This window comes from Lepisma saccharinum, chromosome 30 (genome assembly GCF_977018435.1).
Source record: "Lepisma saccharinum chromosome 30, izLepSacc3.1, whole genome shotgun sequence".
In the NCBI taxonomy this organism is placed as follows: domain Eukaryota; kingdom Metazoa; phylum Arthropoda; class Insecta; order Zygentoma; family Lepismatidae; genus Lepisma; species Lepisma saccharinum.
The window spans coordinates 175797-199622 of record NC_139258.1 but is presented as its reverse complement, the minus strand read 5'-3'; the positions used below and the strand labels follow the sequence as shown (position 1 = coordinate 199622).

General features: G+C 37.8%; 1 protein-coding gene across 2 annotated transcripts in view; it reads left to right on the top strand.

Moving 5' to 3' along the window:
- LOC145982064 (putative helicase MOV-10) overlaps window positions 1-23826 on the top strand; it is an 85776-nt gene that overhangs the window by 60073 nt on the left and 1877 nt on the right. For both annotated transcript variants that reach the window (XM_083115656.1, XM_083115655.1), the window contains exons 15-19: window positions 2716-2882; window positions 8445-8566; window positions 13471-13594; window positions 16676-16876; window positions 22588-22804. In XM_083115656.1, the coding sequence (XP_082971782.1) occupies window positions 2716-2882; window positions 8445-8566; window positions 13471-13594; window positions 16676-16876; window positions 22588-22804 (831 nt within the window). The remainder of the gene's footprint in view (window positions 1-2715; window positions 2883-8444; window positions 8567-13470; window positions 13595-16675; window positions 16877-22587; window positions 22805-23826) is intronic.

Below are 23826 nucleotides of genomic sequence, written 5' to 3'. Positions count from 1 at the left end.
ACGCGAAGTAAGGGGACGTTGTCTGGCCATCTTGAGCCGACTCACCGCAGCATTCCGGCTAATCACCACCAAGTTTTCGAGTTGTTACTTTATTTCCATTCAGTAAAAATATTAACTTCATTCAGTTTGTTATAATAGAATTACAATTACTTTAATTTAATAATTGACAATTATTTCCAATGCTGCTGTTGTGAGCAACATTAGTGCTGTCGCAAATACACGTTGTTTTCGTTTACATTACTGTCGACATTAATGCTGAAATGAAGATCACCTTTCAGTTTCCAACGTACACATAAATTCATAGACAATAATGAATTTATATATATATGTAACACATTACCATATCTCAATGTTATTCTATGAAATAATTACAGAGAAAGGCGAATGAATATTAAATGTGCCTGTGTATTAAATTAATTCTAATGGGAAAATGACATGCTAATGAACTGTAATGTTCACAGTATAATATTAATAATTACATATAATTATCATTATATATATAAAATATGTAACACTTACATTGTGAAGGAAGCTCATCATTTCCCGGCGACATGAGCTAGCGCTGTATTGGCAACACTGTGCGGTTTCTCCATAAGCGCCATTGTGTCTTCTGAACGTGAAAATGACTTTAGTAAATAAGAGATATGTTTCAGTAGCACGGTGTAGAACCAACTTTGACATTTGATTGGTTCCAAATTCACATCCCCTAAATGTTCCTTCATGGCACGGTCCTATATGCACAGGAAACTTTACCATACTATACAGATGCTCTTCATATTTTCTCGGAAGATACTCAGTTTTCCATGGCTCGATTATATTTAGATCTGCTGACAGTGGAGGACATTTCCAGCTGTGTGATGCCTAGACCTCGGTTTCCAGGTTTTCAACTTATTTCTTATTTACGTATGAAAAAAAAAAGTTAGGTCAGCGTTTCATTAAAGAGTGCAAAAGCTGACGAAGTTTTATAGTACCTTAAATAACCTATTTTGCTTGTTAGAACCTGTTTTAGGCTTATGTTCCTAATTTAAACTTTTTTTTTTAGGTTTTACAGAATTTTTATATATCACAGAAGTTAATAACACTATAGTAGACCCAACAAATAATAAAACTAAAATAATAAACCGATTTATATTATAGTCTCCATCCACATCAGAACCGGGGTATTTACTAGGTTTGTGGCAAAATATGACTGGCATGTTTGAAACATGTTTTCTGTCGATTTACTTCCCGTCTTTTCATGATGGTTGCGGTAAACACGGTTTAAAATTACTTACGTGAAATTTCGCACTTCCGCCTTGCACAATTTAATGGTTAAATCCTGTTAATTTCGAAGATTCACTGTCTTCATTCACAAAAGGGTACGGCGTTTGAAGCGGCGCTTAACCATTAAATTGTGCAACGGGGAAGTGCAAAATTTTCTAAATTTAACGTAAGTTCCTTCTCGTCGTCTCGTAAAAATCCAGGGGTCCTGCTCACAGTGGCAGTGATTAAAGGAGCAGTTCCCTTCTACTTTTTAATTTTTGCCCCTCCTGCACTATAGACTTTAATGCTAAGCCTTGCATACTAAATAAAATAAACTGTCTTCCTCCCCCCCCCCCCCTCAAAATGCACCTAATTGTCTCTACTGCCTGCACAGTCTAAAGCGCAAACTTCTGATCTACATGTGGTCTTGGTCACTTTCGCTTCAGTTTCATCTTTTTTTTGGCATTCACGCCTTGCAAAGTAACGTTTCACCATTCAACTTTGCACCACTGACTATGTTTCTGTTCAAAGATAATTTTCAGCACATCGAATGTTCCTCACAAATAAAAAGTTTGAATGTGGATAACATGCAAGTGGTCACTAGGACCGTGATAAAATTCAAGAAACAGATGTTTTCTCTATTCCAACCTTACGTATTACAGACTTTCATCCTCCTTCCCCCACTACAAAAATATTAGCAATATTTATTTATTTATTAAACAAATGATGCCACAGAACATTGTTAATTCATAGTCCTACATCCTACACACACACTTGTTACATGACACAGTTGGTTTCTGACTTGGTGGGACTTGTGTGCTCTGTTAAATGTAGTGTCTACAACTCTCAACACAGGGAAGGCGTTGCTGGGAGTATATGAAAGGGAGCTATATACACTCCTTGTGGCAGTAAGTACCCCAGAATTTTAGTTAAGAATGAAGGAAGAATAAAATTTCTGTTTGTTTTTTAACCCCTAAGGCCGGTTTGACGTACAGCATACTGACCTACATGTTCTACCATGCGCGGTTTGATGTACACCATATGTCCGCATCATGGCTCTAAATGAATACCTGTTCCGTTCCATCTATTGGCACGGCAAGAAATGAATTTTCTTCTGCTTGCTATTGAGACTGTATTTTACTGCCACCTAGTGTCATTTTGCAAAAATATTTCAAAAGTTACTTTTGTTTGTCCCTTGTTTGCAGTTGCAGGTAGTTTTTCGTAAAAAAGGAGCGGCGGATTGAAGGGTCTTTCGAGCAACAAAATTCGTGAAATTATTGAAGAAAGTGACCATGATTCATCCTCTAGATTGTTGTCAGTTAGTGAGGAAAGTGATTTAGACTATGCCGAAATGAATATGAAATCGGATGCTTAGATATACTGTGTGCATATGATGCATGCGCGTGCACACATGCATGCCTCTTGCACTACGAAATTGTATTTATTCTTAAGTGTGCTTTTATTCTCTTGCAGGAATGTCGTTTCTCGAGCGCCTCATGACTACGTGTGACTTGTATAAGAAGGATGCCAGGACAGACTGCTACAATTCAGGAGTTCTAACTAAATTAGTCAAGAACTTCAGATCTCATGCAGCCATTCTTGAAATTCCAAACAAGATGTTCTATGATGGAGAACTGAAGGTAACTCATACTCATTAACAAGTAACAATGAAAAGCCAGCGTGCACGAGGCTGTTATTATTCACAGGATTTATCCAAAAACTACTGCTGTTATTTCATTCAGTTGAGGTATATGCCACTTTATCTGAACAGGAGTGTACAGACAAGTAGGACACTTGAAATATAATGCAATGTTAGTCTTTTTATGTTTATCAACTCTTGAAGTGGAATTATGAAAGCTGCCAATGTGGCTGTTTCAGTATGTTTTTAGTTAATTTGTCAAAGAATTTGTCTTAGAAGAAACATTTTCTGAAGTGCAGTTTAGATGTAGATATAAATCCTAAAAAAGTAAATTCAAGCAATTACTATATGCAGTTATTTTGACTGCTTTCAGAACTATTGAAATTTTGAGTAACATTTTCCAATTTGCATGAATCATAATTTCAAGTTATAGTTAATATACAGTGTGTCTGGAATGGGACTGACATTTTTAGAAGTTTGTCGTTTTAATATGGATAGAAGTAGATTAAAAGAAAAGCAAGCATTTTGAAAATAAACTCACCAAGTTTTATTGGTAGCCATTACAACTCTGCACAGCTCAGTATAGCTCTTTTGTGATACGGAGGATGTCCAACCTGAATTCAATTTCTCTCCATTATTATGTAGCATCAGAGGCGTGACAGAAGCAATCACATTCCTGATTTGGTTCTGCAGTGCTTGTAGGTTTCGTACCTTTGGACCAGAATACACAATGTCTTTCACATAACCCCAGAGGAAAAAGTCCAGAGGGGTAACATCAGGTGAGCGTGGTGACCAGGAAATTGGCCCATCACGGCCTGTCCATTGATCAGGAAATTCCCTATGTGGAATATCACTATAGGTTGTAAATGACGTAATTGGAGAACTGCAAAGTTTTTGAACATATCTAGGGACACATTTCCTGTTATTGTCTGCTCCACAAAAAAGAATGGGTCTATGACTTCATTATGCATTAAAGCACACACCACCGGGCACCCCTCAAAAATTGCTTGGGATCATCTGACACTTGCAGTTTACCACCACTGTTAGGTTTCATCACACTCTCTGTAGATAAAAATTGTTCCTTCCATGCCTTGATGGTGTTACTTGCACAACACTGTTTGTCTCTACATACTACCACACACATTGTACTTTTTCGCGTACCAAAGCCATTTCTGTTTCAGTGATACCGACACCGCTAGTCATACAAGTACGAACAATTGCGAAACTAAACTCACAAATGTACACTATGTTGCCATTCGCCACCGGGCACCCCTCAAAAAGTGCTTGGGATCATCTGTACACGTCATACAACCTATAAAAGGCATTGCCGCTTGAGAATACACTCATACCAGCTACAGCAGTCAATATGGACAGACGACGTGATGATCATTGGAGCCCACAGGTTTGGGCATTCGACCCGTGAGATTTCCAACAAATTTCATATACCCCGGTCGACAGTGAGTGAAGTGGAAGCGAGAGGGGGTCATGACATGCCGACCCAGACCCAGTAAACCGAAAATATTAACAGATCATGACTGTCGAAGCTTCAACCGTGTGGTGAAGTCAAACCGGAAGGCGTCGTTACAGATGGTGGCACAGAGTTTCGATCGGCTTCCAGTAGTGCTCCAAGTGATCGTACTGTCCGCCGGGAGATCGTTGCAATGCAACCAGTCTGTCACAGTGGTGCAAGGAAAGCTGCCATTGGACTCTCGAACAATGGAAATCCATCCTGTAGAGTGATGAATCGTGCTACCAGATGTGGCGGTTCGATGGACGTGTGTGGGTGTGGCGTATGCCCTGTGAACACTGTTTACAGGACTGTATCGTACCCACAGTGAAATTTGGCAGAGGTGGCATCATGGTGTTATCCTGGTTTTCATGGCATGGTCTTGGTCCTCTTGTTTTAGTTCGGGGAAACATGAATGCCGATGCGTACCAAAAAGTTCTGGACAATTCTGGGCTATCGACATTGTGGGAACAATTAGGTATTGGCCCATACCTGTTTCAGCATGACAGTGCTCCATGTCATTCGGCAGGCATTATCAACACGTGGTTCGAGGATATGGGTGTGCAAAAACTTGATTGGCCAGCCCAAAGTCCAGACATCAACTCCATTGAACACTTTTGGGACGAGTTGGAGCACCGCTTGAGAGCCAGGCCATGCTGGCCAAAAAACACCACTGAGCTGTTTGCTGCTTTTCAGGTGGAATGAGGCAAGATTCCCGTCGACACATATCGCAAATTGGTGGAAAGTCTTCCTCGAAGGCTTGCAGATGTCATTGCGGCGAAGGTGGCCCTACACGATACGGATGTGGTGCTGCGATCGGATTAACGTACTGGTATGTGGTGTCCGGTGACGAATGGCAACATAGTGTATACTTCCTTTGCATTCCATTGTTAAAAACAAACTCTGTTTGCAAAGAAAGTTATAACTGTTTCAAAACTGTCAGTCCTATAAAACTGTAAAATATGTATGTAGTTATGCCATAAAAATTGAAAAATATGTCAAAAATTCAAAATAAAAGCCAAAAATATGCACAACTGTACTTTCAAATTTCTCATTATATGGAAAGTCAGTTTCTTCCAGGAAAGATAGGCAAGGTTTGTGGGGGGGGGGGGGGAGGGGTTATTAAATTAAGTTGGAATCTCTTTAACTGAAGAATGCAGTGTGAAAATTCTGGGAATATTGTAAGGTTCACTGCAAGTTCACTATGTTTCATTTACTTTTATGTCAGATTTACACTTTTTGTGGAAACTAAAGCATAATTAGCAGCTCACTACAGCTCTCGTAAATTTAGACAATCACTACACGGACAAAACTTTTAAGGCAGATCTTCATTACATGGAATCTGAAAAGCAGCTTGCAGATTTTTTGTCAAAACATGTTACACTCAATATTTTTTCTGTTCCACAATGCACATATCATCTTGTGGCAGCATTCAATACACAAACATCATTTTAGAAGGAATTTAAGTATATGGAATTTAAAAAACAGCTAAATACCTGCACTAAATCCTTTTCTGGTTCACAATGCACTTACAATCTTGCTGCAGACGTTCCTGTACTAGATTGCCGATGGAGATGGGGCTGTAATATACCGAATGTTATTTTCACTTTTGACTGATTGTTGTGAGAAGCCAAGAAATGAGAACAATTGAAACTTGTTTACTTCTTGTCCAGTAGGTCTGGTGCCTGCACAACAATGTTTTCCTCAATTAGTTCACACAGCTATGAATTATAAGCGACATAAAAAAAAAAGGTGGGGTTTTATTGTTCTGTACTAGTTGGTGAAGAAAAGATAATGACAGTCACATTTCACTTGATTTCTGCAGGACAACGTGTGGAAAACAGTTTGCATCTGTAGAGCATGAAATACAAGTATCTACCATACTGGGCGACTAGAAATGATTCTCACACTAACCTTGTCTCTAGTAAATGGTTGTGCTAGGGTGTGCTGAAAAGTAATGCCTCCTATTTTTTTTATTGCATAATGGTTGAAATGCAGGTAACTTTCTAGGACTTTATTGTCCATATCTACACAATTATTTTCAACGTAATCACCCTGACGATGAACACAATTCTGGCAACAAGAGACCAGTTTCTTAATGCCGTCAGTGTAGAATTATTGATATTGAAGAGCCACTTCTGTTTGCACTGCATCATCTGAATCAAATTGAACTCCTCAAGTGTTAACTTAAGCTTTGGAACACATCACCTTCAAGTTTGTAGCACTAAAGGAACTCTTGGCTAATGTCCAGGAGTGAGCTTTGGAGCACCCATCGTGCACATAGTCCCATGTTATGCCACACTTGAATGCAAGTGGTTATGCAATGGTTCTCTCAAATGACTTAATCAACATGATTTCGATGACCTTCATCAGTTGCAGTACGCAGCCTTCCACTCAGTTGAGAGTTCCTCGGCAGGGGTTTTCATTATGAGGACAAACAGCCCAACATCGTACAGTACTGACGTCTATACATTCATCCCCTTAAAAAGCCTCCATTCTACGATGTATGTCAATTGGGGCACGTTTTCTGCAGTTAGAAACTCTTATCACTGCATGCTGCTTCAGGTGCATCAACATGCATTTTCCTCGCTATACAGGGTTGCTATGCTTCTGGAAAACCTGGAAGACAGGAACAAGCAGTACACTTCCACTTCTGGATTTGCTTCTTGTGATTCGAATCCCAAGGAAGATTTAGTTCCGAAACTTGTTTCTTTCGTTCTTATGATTCTGTCTTGTGCAAAATTATGGTTCCTTTGAATTTCTGTAATAAATTTTCATTTTTATAATACTAGATATTAGAAAGAATATCATTCCAGATATCTGATTGATAACTAAAGTACATTGACAATATGATCATAATTATCGGAAAGGTTGGTGAAGATGAGGTTATCGTCTATTATTTTATAGATCTTAGTTTTGTTGGCATTTCCCATAGAATTCCTATATACAACAAAACTTTCTGCAGATGCTGTGTATTTATAAATATAAGCAAAAGAGCAGCATTTTCTACAACACTATAAATCTGCCAGAAAATGAAAAATTGTTGAACTTTTTCTGTTTTTATATTGTGGAGATATAAGATTTGATGCCAATTGTAATTTTACATTTTACTTTTCGAATTTTCATGTTTTTTTGTGTGTGTAGAATGAAATTTGCTAAAAAAAAGTTGTGGAAGTGAATATACATAATAATTAATGGATTATATATTCAATTGAAAAACACGAGGTTCAAAAGCAAAACTCATGATGATAAACATGTCTGGAAAAATTTCATTTTCGGACTGGAAATCGTAGCAACCCTGCTGTAGTTCAGAGCTCTGGCAATAGAACTTTGAAATTTGCAACGGAGAATTGGAAAAGGTGGATGGTTGCTAAAAATTAGGGATGGGACCGATTAATCGGTACTCTATCGGTATCGGCCGATATAGGCATATCGGTGTATCGGTTTATCAGTAAAATTACCGATTATTTTACCGATCCGATATATCAATAAATATCTGATAAATTAATGCAAAATTCTGCCATTTTGTTGTAATTTTTATGGATAATCTCCATGGTCTACTTTCTAAAAAAGTAAATGTCTAAATATGCAACTTCTTTTGCACTGCAGTCACCTTGAAACAATTTATTAAGGAGGTCAATGAACATTTCAGGTTCTTCAACGACTATTTCTAATTTTATATCGGATCGGTAGAATATCGGTTATCTGTAAATTTTATATCGATACTTTATCAGTATCGGACAAAATTTCATATCGGCCCATCCCTACTAAAAATACAAAATGCATTTACACCGTAACAAAGAAAATAGGAGGCATTACTTTTCAGCATGCCCTCGTATGTATATCAGTGCACATTTTAAAATCTCCCAGCAGAAAAGTAAAAGTTGCATGTATAAATTTTGTTTGTGTGATTAAGCAAACTGTCACTTTCTGAGATGTTAAAGTCAGATATGTGAAATGTTGTTCGCCTAGTTAGTATTTTTATTTTTGTGCATGCCACCCCTTGATTTTTTATCTTGCTTTTGGTGCAATTACTAAACGTGCTTCATGTTGCAGGTGGCTGCAAAACCAGAAGTGGTTGATTGTGCATGCCAGTGGGAGTATTTGCCGAAGAAGGGTTTTCCCGTCATCTTCCATGGAGTGATCGGGAAGGACGAGAGGGAAGCCCTGTCCCCCAGGTAATTTCAGACAGTAATAACTATTTGCCTTTGTTCAAGTTGCTTTGTATGTAATTTCATTCAGAAGGCTTAATTTAAACATTGCAAGTTCTCTCGGAGATAATGCATATTTTGTCCATTTTAATTTTTCAATAGTAAGATACTTGTAGGAGCCATCTGACTGCCATGTGGGGGATCTGGGTTCGATTCTCAGGTTGGGTGATCTAAGGTTGGAACTTTTCCGGCCTTGTCCCCACATAGCTGGAGGGTAAAGGTGGCTGGAGTGTGGTGCTGATTACATCACTTCGAAAGTGGCCTAAATTGATAACACTCGGGAACAGCCATTTTGTATTCTGTTAGAAGCGTTCTTAACTAATTTCGGCATGCTGATTTCAGATTTGCTACTCATTTGTCTCCATCACATACCATTTTCGAGATATGTGTGATGCATATTTGGTATAATATGGGTAATGTATGCAACACTGAATTTCGCTTTTCTTTTAATCTGGCAACACTGCAGACTGTTTGCGTGCCAAATCATCACATATACTTTGTCGTGTCTTGTGTGTTGGTATGTGAGGTTTATTGTAACCCTGTTTGCTACAATAAAGGATATTGCCATACATCGTAACAAAAAAAACATGCAGTTGACTGAAAGACCCCCCTATCACCGTAACACATTCTGTTACATTTCTGACCAATGCACTCCAAAATTGCAGTGTAAAAGCATCACAGATAGTGCAAAGATAGTGTACCGACTGTACTGTAGTTGTTGCTGGGAGATGAAGACCGTTTGGGGGCCTAAGCTGTAACACTAAGAGAATGGTTGAATGGTATTCATTGAATGCCTTTTGATGTGTCTATGATGTGGTTTGAACCAAGGAACCAGGTGACAGATTGCTATTTTTGTTGCACCGTAATGTGTGGCTATTCCTCGAAGAATAAAAGCATATGCATATGCTGCGATGTGCCCTCCACATTGAAGCCAGTCCCACATCGTGAGGGATTCCCAAATTCCTAAATCACTCTCCACCACAGTGGAATTGAACATTTCTCGTGACCAGGAACATTCTTTCAAATATAAAAGATAGTGTTAGGTAGGAGAAGATAGATAGGTTAATTTTTTTGCACGGTAAATTTCTTATCTTTTATTTCATCTGGAAATTAATTGAATAACATAGTCAGATGTTGGCGCACCTGGTACTGCACTCTTGACAGGACCAATATTGCCAGTACACTTTTATTTTTAAAAAAGGAAAACATATTTTCTTATGAATATGGCATGATTAACCCCATAATGTGCCTTCATGGTTTTTTTACTTTTTATGCATAGAATGCATAAAAATGTATTTTTTTCAGTTTGATAAATACCCATTGAGATTGCAAGTGACTCCATATCTGTCTTTTATCCATATTTTTCTTTCCTTCCTACAATATATTTTTTTTACACCCTACAAGCTTGTTATTCCATACTGAACATTCATGCAGAGAAATATTTTGCTGTTTAATTAAACATTATCGATATAGATAAATTTAATAACTAATACAAGGTTCATGTGTGTGTCGTTTTTTGTACAAAATGTAAGAACGTTCAAAGTCTCGGTCGGTTGCACGACTTTTGGGACACCCTGTATATCTTGGAAATGTGACTTTCTCTGACTTCCTCACATGAAATTAGTAAAGAACACATTATTTCATCCAGGATACAGAAAAATAGTTGAAATTTGTTCCCTAGTGTAATGTGTGGAGCCTTCATGACATGTTGCTATGCACCTTGACTTCATTACTCTCAGATGCTTGAAGTATGAGTAGGGGCATGCATATTTCGTTTTTGACGAAGAAACGAAATTTGAAAAAACACATTGTAGTATTAATTTTTCATGTTTTTGAAAGGTGTGAGATGCATTTTGTGACCATGTTTTGTCACGAAATAATGCGAAATGAACTTCAAAAAGCGAAATTAACTCTTAAACACGAAATTTACCATTTATATACCGACGCGACACTTTCTGAAGTCTGAAGTATCCCGTGAGTTATGCAATTCCCGGAAAATTGATTAATTCTGCTGTTAATATTGGAGAAGCAAAAATGGACTCCTTTACACAGAAATAAACGTAATACTCTTATAACTACATAAATGTGCTATTAGAAGTGAATGTTAATTCTGTGGAATAAGTGTAGTTTTTAAATCAAAGTTAGGATTATATTCACAATTTTAAAACCAAAATGTCTTTTTATATACCACTTTTCATCCAATTTTTCACCGCTATAACACCGATATTTCATTTTATTTACCGCTTTTGAACCCGAAATTGACTCAGTTTTTGTACCGAAATTTTGCTTTTTTATTTACCAAAAATATGTGCCTCTAAGTATGAGAAATATGAAGTAATTGAAAAAAAATGTAGGTTATGACAACTGTCTAAGAAGGAACTGTCTGCTAAGGGATGCCTTGGAGGGAATTGTTGAAGGAGGAAAAGTCCGTGGAAGAAAGAGATATCAGCTGATGGATGATATTAAATTAACTGAGTCGTATGCTATTACGAAGCTTAAGGCAGAGAATAGGGAAAGCTGGAGATTGCAGTGAAAAACCTGCCAATTAGGCAGAAAACAATGAGTGAATGACAGCTTACAGCTTATTGCCTTCTAATACGATGAAAGGGGCTTCAAATATATGCAATAGTTTAGAGTACTGCATCGAACCACTTTCGCTCGCTCAAACTCGTTCGAATCTCCCACGCTCTTAACTACAGCTCCTTGAATAACGTAGTGTTGAAAATGACCCAAGAAACTGGTTCCCGAGACAATGACAACATAGATGGCAGTGCGATCTGTACAGGTGCTAATTTTGTTATGGAAGTAATGCGGCTTAGTTAAGTTTTGGAATATATTGTGTAGAATTGTTTGTCTTGAAAGACGGTAAGTGAATTGATGGAAACAGTTATATTTGTGGAGTGATTTGGAGTCATGAAACTGCATTAATTTACACAGAAAAGTAACATAAATACGTTTTATATGCAACGCAACACGAGCAGCAACATCACAATGTGAGGCTGGACGTCAAACGTTGGATTGTGTACACAAGTTTATGTTTCTATGCTAATAAAATCGAAATAGTGTCATTAAGGAGAGAAAAAAATGTTTCGTGGCGTACAATTTCATACCTTCCCCAAAATATTGTGGGTACCATGAGTTTTTTTTAAGCAAGGGAATGGCCGTTGGGGCTCGCAGGGCCACACTTTTTTGTCACTAAAATTCAAGAGACCAGTTTGTTATTAAATCACTGCTTCTTTTCTTGAATATATATGTGCAGTTTTAATTAAACATATTTTACCATTCACTAAAACTCTCAAAAAACAATGTTTTTTTTATTAATTCGTTTTTATTTATAGAAGGGCAGTTGTTTAGTTATAATAATTGCAAAATGTACCATCTTCTTACACTATCACTGGCACGAGTGTCTCGAGTTAAATGCATTCAAAGATTGTGCCTGATACACCCACCAAGTTCATTTTGCCTCACATTTACATTCCAATTTTGTTTTTATGAACAAAATTAACAACTTATTTTTTTTTCTATTTTTTATAAAAAAATTCACAGTAGAAAAATAAAAGAAAATGAGGTGGTGGGCCTGACCCCCCCCCCCCCCTTTTTCTCTTAGGTACGCTACAGTTAAGACCATTGCCAGCAACAGACATGTAGGGATTTGTGTTAGTGTCGTTACCAGTAATGTAATAGAAAGTTAAGGAACAGTTTCAAAATAAAAACAAAGAAATGCATTGTCCTTGCTGATGTGTCAAGTAGAAAACTTTATCTCTCTGCTTGTTGTAAAACGAGCATTGTTCTTAAATTAAATTCTACAGCACACTCGGAAAGAAAATGAACTTTTTCTACATTTCATTGTAAGATGTTTACTAATTGTAGGTCTACTGTACAGCAACAGCAGGGCTACTGTACTGAAAAAAAAAAGGTAAAGTGTTCCCCTGTGCTTAGCACCACGCCATGAAGGTGTATAGGGGGTGTGGGGGTAACGCCCCACACTTTCTTGATCCGGTCATCAGTGGGGGTGATGTGATCAGCACCACGCCCCTGACCGCCTTTACCCCCCAGGGTTTCCCCCAGGTACCCATGTTATTCGATGCTGGGTGGGCACCGGGGCCGCTTCCAACGTTAGAAAAGTTCCCGGATTTGAACCGGCCGGGGATCGAACCCGGGACCTTGAGCATGGTAGTCAGACGCGTTACCGACTGAGCCACCGCAGCCACCACTGAAAAAAAACAATGTGAATTATAATGCATAATATGTTAGAAAATCATTTATTGACTCCAGGAATAGATATTTCTGTTCTTGAGATATAATGTATTGCTAGAAAAAGTCCTGTTAAAATTTGAATTGAAAGACATATTCCTAATAGTGATACTGATATAGAATTTTTTTCATTACTCATAATAGTACCGTTTTCACATAGCAAAATACTGAACACAATAAAAGATGCTAGTTTTACAATTATGTTACTGAAAAGATTAAGAGTACAGTTCAGCTACTTAAGACAGGAGTAGAAAACATTAGGAGTACAGTTCATGAACTGAAAACAGTAGCTGTTTCAAAACTACTGAAAACAGTAGACAGAATTTTCAGTAGGGTGGTGAGAGGATTACATAAACTCAATTGTTCATTGGGTTTAACAAATATCGTTAATTTCATTTCAAGAGACAATCTTAGCTTCTGTCTGCTACAACTAAAATGGTTTGAAAATCTATTGGAAGTTTTGATCAATTGATACAGTCGAGGAAAATCGTGTTAATAGTTGTGCACTGTTCTGAAGTGACAAGCCTGAATGAGTATTTCTCAGCTAAGATGGGAAACTTGTATCTGCAGAGAATATACTTTCAGACACGTAAATAATTTCCAAATTTATTTTTCAGCTACTTCAATAGATCAGAAATTGATGTAGTTGTAAACTACATAGATAAGATTTTTGACTCCAGATTCCAAGGTATGACTTTCAGTGGGACTGACATTGGCATTGTGACACCCTATCGTCGACAGGTTAGTAGTTGTGTTCAAACAATTATTTTGTTGAATCTTGTTGCTTATTACATCACGAGTTGTTCTCTACAGCCACTCAGCAACTTGAGTTATGGGGGAAAGTATTCCAATTGACACAGTGCATGGGATTTGTGTAGTTTGAAATATTTAGTTTTGTGAATCAGTCTTTATAGCTAACAAAATGTATACAATTCCGATATTAGGCTGCATCAACGTACCAGGGATAGTCGGAAGAAATGTTTCCCTAGTCTACCATCTGGAGAGAGTTTTAATCTGGCTAAAGAACATGGCATGGGCAGAAAGAGGCATATCCCCAGCGACGTTCAAGCACTTGTCACACTGCTTCACAAGTTTCAAGAAACCCTCTTCGTATAATTTTGTGTCCTCTTTATGGATGAAGAGACTGGTTCAATGTTGAGAAAAATCAAAAATTTTCATTTTCATTTAATTTATTTGTCCATGACATAATGTACCAGAAGTTCCACCCGTTCATATCTTCACGATTGCAACACACCTCTGTTCTCCCGGGCAACCAGTTCTCAACTCTTCCAGTCTTCAACACAGGAATACGCTGGCACACCCTGCCAGGAAAATGTAGTGTCTCAGACAACAAAGGAAGGATGATGCTTGTATAACCACAACATATTTCCAACCCAAAATTTCCACACTTTCTGAAAATACATGTGTGGGAAATTTTTTCCTGACTATCCCTCATACAACATACAAATTGAAATTTTTAAACACTTTATGTAAGCCTTAGAAATTAGTATTGCCATTACTTTGCCATGTTTGGTGTGAAAAAAAAAAAATAAGAAAGGTTTTGCCACCCTGGCTATCCGATATTGGTTTAGGAACTACAGAACACACTTTAAATATGAGGGTTATTTTTTGTAAGATCCGTTTTGCAATAAAAACGCAGTAAGTAAATGTTTTTCAAAAAACAATTTATTTTCTCAATTTACGTACACTTCTCTATTTTTCTACATAATTTACACGGTTCTGCAATTACGCATAAAATATGTATAATACGTAAAGTACGCTTAAGAGAGGTTTTCTACACACATTTCTAAGGCTTACATGAATTTTCCTAATTGATCCAATGAAGTAAAAAGTGTTTCTGGGTGACTGCAGTACAAAAGCAGTTGCATATTTAGACATTAACAATAAAAATTATAACAAATTGCACTAAATTATAACATATTTATAGATGTATTGGATTGGTAAAATAATCAGTAATTTTACCAATATGCCTATATCGGCCAATACCGATCAATGTCCTACACCAATAGAGCATGGATCCATCACTAAAAATTAAAGTAAATTTGCTTAAGAGCAGGGTTCTGCAATTACGCTTAAAAGAGGTTTTCTACATGACACTTAAATTACGCATAAAATATGTATAATACATAAAGTACGAAAAAACAAGAATGAAATATAAAAATTAAAATAAAACATTTTTTTTTGCTATGGTTATTGATGTGTATGGCAGTTGGCAGTGATTGAAATAAAAAGGCTTCCAAATTTGTATGAGCTCTTATATTGGATTTATTGATTGATTTAGTATACAGGGTGCTCGGAAATTCCCCTTACAAACTTCTAGGGCTAGTAGAGGGGACTGAGTAGACAATATTTGGAATGGGAACCCATGGCCGGAAACTTACTGTTTTTATTCTACAATCATGACAATATGTCGGATGTGCCTTTGTTGGTATGCAACCGGGAAGGCAGTACATGACGTCAGAAGATCACCTGATGGCACGTGACGTCTACCCTGCGGCGGTATCCTGCCTGGAGCCCCATTCACGTGCCTGTGCATCTCCGATGAACATGGTTGAGTACACGTTTGCAGAATAAACTGACATGATCCTTGTGTATGCGCAGCGGAAGGGAATGGAAGAGGAGCTCGTCGGCTGTATCAAGAGCGTCATCCACAACGTGCGACTCCATCGCATACTCTTTTTGCCAGCAATACGCAACGACCCCAAGAACGAGGTACCTTCACCGCCTACAGGAAGGACTGCGGTGCTCCGAAGAGACGCCGCACGCCCGAATTGGAAGAGCCTCTACTGCACAGCCACGTGAATTGGGCTCCAGGCAGGATACCGCGGCAGGGTAGACGTCACATGCCTTCATGTGATCTTCAGACGGCATGTACTGCCTACTCGGTTGCATAACAATACCTGCACATCCGACACATTGTCATGGTTGTAGCACGGAAACGGTACGTTTCCGTACCGTTTCCGGACATGGGTTCATATTCCAAATATTGTCTACTCAGTCCCCTCCACTAGCCCTAGAAGTTTGTAAGGGGAATTTCCGAGCACCCTGTATTTTACTTCGCGTTTTGTCCCTCTTGGCTAATTTGCGAAGATGGGGATGAGTGATGAAATTGATGAATGGACATTCACAAACAACCAAGCTCGAGCGGGATTCGAATCCGGGACCCTTGGCGTTGCAGCGCAATGTGCTAACCACTCGGCCACAGGGTCCGGCTCTTATATTGGAATTTTACACACTGCCATATGTATAGTATGCATGAAAAAGGAATTTGAAGCTGTTACTAAAACTTTGAAATCCAATCAAAGTAAATTTTCGATAATCGTTATGTTATAAATACAAGTACTAGTGCAAGACTTATATATCAACAGGTTTCTCAATTTTTAAAAATATGTGAAACAACAGTTCTATTTTTAAAAAATCTGTTAGTAAGGTTAAGGGCGTGAGGTGGCTGTGTAATCAATCTTTAGAAAAATAATGATTTTGTCTGAGATGTGTAAGAAAACTAGAGTTGAAAATGTAAAATAATGAAAGCAGTTTTTATTTTTCTAATTTACGAAGGAAGATTGTTTTTTTACATCTGCATAAAAAACTGGTTTTCTATGCATAATTTATGTAAAAAACGTAAGACAGTTGAACCTTGTCTCCATGTTAATAAAACATTAAAATACTGACCAAGGCAGTATATAAATACTATAAAAGGAAGATTTGCATTGGTCAGTATTTTAATGTTTTAAAAAACGTAAGTGGCAATATTCTGCTGAATGCATCAAAGTACGTTGTATATGTCTTTGCTTGTTGCAGGTCCAGAAGTTCCGAAAAGTGTTAGAGATGAGGCACAAGAGTGATAAATTGAAGAAGAAGTGGGATATGATCACCGTTGGCTCGGTGGAAGAATTCCAGGGGCAGGAGAGAAAAGTGATAATTGTTTCAACTGTACGATCAAATCCAAACCTCTTGGAATATGACCAGAAGTTTCGCCTCGGGTTTCTCAGAAGTCATAAGGTGGGTGTTGATTACTCCAGGTTTTGTTTATGGCTTGTGTGACTTCCTGAATTAAACAAATTGTTTCCTTATTTCACTATAGGGCAATTTCATTGTGACGGGTGTGACATTCAGACAAATTTACATTCATTCTTTATTTTCTTAACACTTTCATGTAATTTCATTTTCCTTGATGCAAGTTTTTTAATTTCAGAATATTTCTCTCCCATCTCAATTTTCAGCTACAGAAAATACATACAGTGAAATCGCCATTATACGTTTCGCGATGGTACGTTTATCTCGTTAGTATGCTCTTTTCTGGTGGTTCCTGCCAGTTCCACTAAGGCTGCATGCAATTATATGATTTTCAGATATAAGATTTTTCCAGTTATACGTTCAACGAGTTCAGTACAAGGAAAATACTTCAGTTATACGTTTTTAACTCTACTTGCTCTTGGAGTTCAGTATTTCCGTGATGATAACATCTCCCACCCTTTCCCATACAGGTTTTCTTATCAGCTGCAATCATGGGACCAGACTCGACTTGGAATTCTATTTGTCATGTGCATCGGAGGGCATGGAATGGGCAATGCACCCTTGAACCTGATTGGCATGTACGTGGGCAAGTTGTATCTGCCTAAAGCACATCGGAAACTGATACTCCCTCTGTCCCATAATTATTGTCCGGTACACCTTTGCCCGATATTCAAACTGTGACATTGGTGTATACAGAAGAAGAACATGAAACACTGGAATGAGTCATACAACTTTATTACTCAAGGATCAGTACAAATTGCGCTTTCCATCTGCCTCTTCGTCTGTCATTCCTGTACTACCATTTTGGCACACCGGACTATAATTATGGGACAGAGGGAGTATTTTCCAAGCTGTCAGACATACTTCTCCGCCTGTGGTAAACATTACAAACAAGCTGAAGAAAGGGAAGGGGAGTTGAGAGCAGCCTGCAGGGGAGGGGGGAGTTCCACTGTGTCTTATTACCTTCATATTTAAAGATAATACGCTTGTTGAAGACAGAAGTTGCACAACTTTTTTTTGGGGTAAAACTAAATTGAAGATAAACGAATTATTGAACACTGTTACTTATTTTTACCATTGAATGGTTTTGAAGAAAAGCAGCGATTATACTAAATACTGTGCATTTTCTTTTTGCAAGCGCCATTTTAAAAGAGCACTTTGGAATAAATCGAAGATAAAAGGCTATAACTGCTCAACCACTGCATGTTTTTTTAAAATTTAAATTCTAAATGTAAGAATGAACAAATAGCAATATTTTAAGAAACATCTGAGAATTAAGGGTCCAGGGTGGAAGCCCAAAGTTAGAATTTTTCCGTAATTACGCAAAATTTCTGAACGCCGTAATTTCTATTTTGTTTTCAAAGTTGCAGTACGAGCATTGCAGATCCCTCAAAATTTGGTCCATCCACATCCATAGGGCAGACACTAGAAGTGAAATTCCTTAATTATGTTTAACGGTCCCCTCTAGCGGTGTTCCCCAAGCCTGACTATTCTGTGAGGTTACTTATCTCTCCTAAATTGTCACTCCCACTTATCACATCCAAGATTCCAACTACCTAACTTTCTCGCGATCAGTTCCCTCTCATCTCATAGAATAACCGTACGGTCGCGCTGGCAACGATTGATTGGTCTCGACAAGTCACATTGATTTAAGATGAAATAAGAGAAATTCAAAAATTAGTCAATCTGTTGAAAACCACCCTGTATTAAGCAGATGCACAAAGCAGTTACTGAAAGTCCCTTAATTAGTGTTCTCTCTCTTTCCCTGCATCATGCCTGATAAGTCTGAAAGATCAATTCGTGGTAAGACGTGAATATGTCAATTCACTGTCACTCTTATGATTTACGAATTAAAACTAGTTCAGTATCATGCTTGAAAAATGTCACTAATATCAAGTGGCTGTGGTGGCTCAGTTGGTAACGCGTCTGACTACCATGCTCAAGGTCCCGGGTTCGATCCCCGGCCGGTTCAAATCCGGGAACTTTTCTAACAGTGGAAGCGGCCCCGGCGCCTACCCAGCGTCGAATAACATGGGTACCTGGGGGAAACCCTGGGGGGTAAAGGCAGTCAGGGGCATGATGCTGATCACATCACCCCCACTCACGACCGGATCAAGAAAGTGTGGGGCGTTACCCCCACACCCCCTATACGCCTTCATGGCGTGGTGCTATGCACAGGGGAGCACTTTACCTTTTTATATCAAACAAGCACTCGAACATCTCTCTCACCTGAAAGAAATTTCATGGTTAGTAAATATTCACAAATGGAGAACTAGACATCATGCATGAGCACCTTGGTGAATTATAACTCACTCATACATTCAATTATTTATTCAATTTAGTGATGAATCCAAATTTACATCAAATATTGTAAATTAGTTTGAGTGATATTCCTTTGGTACAAAATAAAAAAAATTATGTTTATTAATTCTTGATTTACAATGACGTTAAATTTAATGTACTTAATCAGACATCAAAATATGATAGAATACCTGAGGTACCTCGTTTTCAAAAACTAGAATGAAGTGAAGATTAAACGTCAAAATAAATTCTCATGTTCTACTGACAAACCAGCTGTTGCACCTAGTATATCTAAATAGTACATCCACGAACTAAATATTACAAAAATGACCTCATATTATGTCAAAGCAGGTTTCAATACATTCAAATATTCCCAATTGTACTTTCTAGTAGCTTTTCATATCTGATCTGTCCGTGCACTGGTCGTTACCCCAACCCAATAGCACTAATACCAATTATTCATGCTCGAGCAATGCGAAGAAATGTATACGTGACGTCACGATATCGTACGATCAAAATTATACTATTCTTGCCATGTTTCTTCAGTTACCAGCTGCGGAACATTTAAGCATGGTTTAGATTTCATTTTCTTAGAGAAAATTCCGTTGACGAAAAGTACCTTTTCTCTATTCAATATGGCGGGTTCTGCTGAGCCACATGCACACCTGGATTTATGCCGAATATTGCTACCCAGTAGTGTGAATGACACTTATGAAAGTTAAGTACAATAACTAAAAATTGTATGAGACGTATATTGTATTTTCTCTCGTCGCGATTGTCATGTAGGTAGGTTTACCCGACGCTGATTTCTTTGTCTCGACAGTCACTGCACTTGATAGAACGAATGGCCTTACCTCATGGGCGAGCTCTCATCTTTCGCATCTCACAGTCCACACAGCTGTTACTCACTGCTAATTATAACAAAAATCCATCTGCCTCCCCATTCGGGTGATCACGAATTTCCTTTCGTTCTGGTTTTTCGTCGAAAACCATGCAAAACTTCACAACTCTATCGCGCCGTTCTTTCGTCAACCATCAGCTTTTCCCTCCATCTTCTGGGTGTGTTCATTGTTTTTTCCATGCCAGATGCCATCTCCGAACACTTCATAACCAAACTCCATCACACTTTCACACGCAAATCACTTTAACGTCCACTTGTTTCTAACTACTACAGGTGCGTGTGTTAAGGAACAATTATCAATTATTTATATCCCAACTTTAGAATTTTAATATTAGAATATTCCCTCGAGACGTAGATATTTTGATGTCTTTTTTCCATCACTTCCACCTCCGAGTTTCCGAACACTACCGTTTCTTTATGATTAGTCAAAATGTCCCTCATTGAGCGATAATTAGATTAAAAGTATTCACGTAATTTTGAAAATAAATATTTGATGGCTGTTAAGTTCCCAATGAATAAACTGAAAGTTCTACAAAAAATTTAATAATATTTACTACTAATTCAACTAGTATTTCCTCCCTTTTTTAGATAAGTACAAAGAACAACCTCTAGCGGTTAAATTTGTAACCCTAGTTTCTAGATCAAGTTATCCCCGTAAGCAGCTGCCCTCTCTCGTGAATTTCTCCGAGTTTCGTGTGCGTTCACACCATGGACGAGCAATCTGTATAGGTTAGGTCAGTTCTCCAACCATCAGAATATTACTGTAGCTGGCTTACGTTTTATCAACAAGGGCATTATGACAAAAGACAAACTTCCTGAGCAAATTATCTCAGGAGGATTACATAGGGTTTATTGTATACTTCAACTCAATCAATAAATTAAAGAGAGAGATGGAATGGTGTTTTAAGTCCACTTTAAGCGCAGTAGTGCTAATTGGGACTGGACTTTAGATTTATTGTATACTGCTTCTATTTACACTATTTCCACAGTTGCATTACTTCGAGTCAATCTTAAAACTCTAAAACAACAAATGCGCCTCTAGGGCTTACACCATTGGCATTTCCTTTACAGCAGATTTCCCTATGGGCCTACCTTATGCAATTTCCTTATTCTAGCCTGCTGGGCATTATTATGCTATTCGGAAATATCTGTATACAAAAACTCTTCTAATGGGAACCTGGGCATTGCAAACCGGTATTGGCTTACACCAAATGCTGCATTTATATCTCTTATCATCAGTCTAGCCACCGTAAGCGGTCTAAGCCCTTGAAGATTCCTCGTCATCATAAATTTGGAAAATAACTGTCTTCTGTTAAGCCCATCCGGCTCTTTTATAGTTGGCACAGGAGTCCATGGAGGTCGACCTTGTAGAACTGGAATTTTCCATGGCAACGGCCTTTTTGTAAACCACAGCTCCTCCAACTGGGTAGCTAAGCATAGGGGAATCTAATATGCAGAAATGCACAATGCAATAAGGACGGTACATATACAGTCAGTTTACCCATACACAAATTCAAGTTTATACACAAAATTCAAGTATACATAAAAAATGCAAGTAGATACACAAAATTCCAGTTTCAGTGTTTTTGTTCAAAGTGTCCTCCATTGTTTGCAATACATTGTGTGCAATGATCAACAACAGAATTGCAAATATGATGCAGTAAACTTGTATCATTGTTGAGGACATGAAATGCATTGATAATTGAGTCTTTCAGTGCATCAAAATGTGCCGGTGATGATGAGTATCCCATATCCTTAACAATTCCCCACAAAGCAAAATTGCATGGCATCAAATCACAAGAACGTGCAGGCCAATCAATGGTACCACGTTCCACTCTTCAAATGTGTAATTTTAAAAAAAAATGTAACATTATGAAGGGATGGGATCGATTAATCGGTACTCTATCGGTATCGGCCGATATAGGCATATTGGTGTATTGGTTTATAGGTAAAATTACCGATTATTTTACCGATCCGATATATCGATAAATCTTATAATTTAGTGCAAAATTCTGAATAATCTCAATGTCCTACTTTGCAAAAAGTAATTGTCTAAATATTCAACTTCTTTTGCACTGCACTCACCTCGAAACACATATTTATTAAGGAGATCAATGAACATTTCAGGTTCTTCAAGGACTATTTCTAATTTTATATCGGATCGGTAGAATATCGGTTATCGGTATCGGTAAATTTTATATCGGTACTTTATCGGTATCGGCCAAAATTTCATATCGGCCCATCACTACAAAACAGTGTTGCCAGTGTCACACGACAATGTTACCACCTGTATACCTAAAATAATATTACTTAGCGCAAGAAGCACATATCAATGTGCTTTTGGGTTAAACTGACTTTTGCATCACACTGTACAACCAATCACGCATATGAAAACACATTAATTAACACTACCTTGTTGATTAATATAACACCAGAAAACCAGTAACGATCAATCTGAACAAAGTTGACGTAAAGCTCTCTCCCGGTTTTCCAGAGGTTCAACGTGGCTATCACCAGAGCGAAATCCCTGTTGATTGTGGTGGGGAACCCAAACATCCTGCAGTACGACAAGCACTGGCGGGAGCTGATTCTGTTTGCCCAGCAGCGGGGAGGCTACAAAGGAGTTGCTTTCACCGTGAATCCCGACGCAGCTCTCCAAGATGGCGTGGAGGAAATGACCTTCAACTTGTCGAAGCTCACCATGGAAACAGGTATTGATTTGTATTTGGGGTGAACTACAGATACTCAGATAGGCATGTTTCTGCTGATGTTAATGCATGAGTGGCTGTGGGGTTCGTCGCATCAATGGCATCAAAGCCAGCACATGAAAACAAGAGCCAGAAAAAGTTTATTTTTCAGGTTAAAAGTTAACGTATGTTTTATTTTACATTATCAGGGTGGGTATTCACCAGAAATTCTGGGAATTATGTGAGAATTATTGGTTCTGGGAATTCTGTGTGAATTCTGCATGAATTTTTCTCTGTAAACATGCAACTTTTATTAATCCAAATCTCATTGAATTTATAGTTATTTATAAATACCCTGAGCCAAGTTTTTTACGGTTTAGTTTTATTTTTTTATCGAGGAAGGAAAAGAAAGCTGCGTGGAAAATGAAACTGAATTCTCTCAATCCATTTACTTTGTTATTGTACTTTCCAGAACAATCTATCTGACAGACAAAAGATTATTGCAAAATAAGATATCATGAAATTAATTAGGTAAATTTGACTTTGAAATTATTTTACAATTAACATTTTTTCGTACATTAGTGTATCGAATAACATTTGTGACTTGTATTTGAAGAAGTACATATTTCGATTCTGAGTTTGTGACATGGCAAATGTAAACTCCTCAACTGTTTAATTGAATTGAATTATAATTTTTGGATACATTGGAATCCCTTTATATTGTTAATATATTTGTGTGTGTGGGTGGTAAGAGGCGGTAATACACAAGATTGAAATAGAGAACTCATCTGCTTGTAGCCTTGAATTTTTGGAAAGTTTGCCTTGAAAACTGGGAATTTACTTGAATTTTATCATGGTCTTAGAGTTGTCGTATTAAAAGTTATCGATACTAAAGTTTGCACTAGAGCTTAGATTATCAACTGCCAGATCCTGGCATAAATTATACCAGTCTCCCAGATGATTAAAATTGAAATAGAGAACTCATCTGCTTGTAGCCTTGAATTTTTGGAAAGTTTGCCTTGAAAACTGGGAATTTACTTGAATTT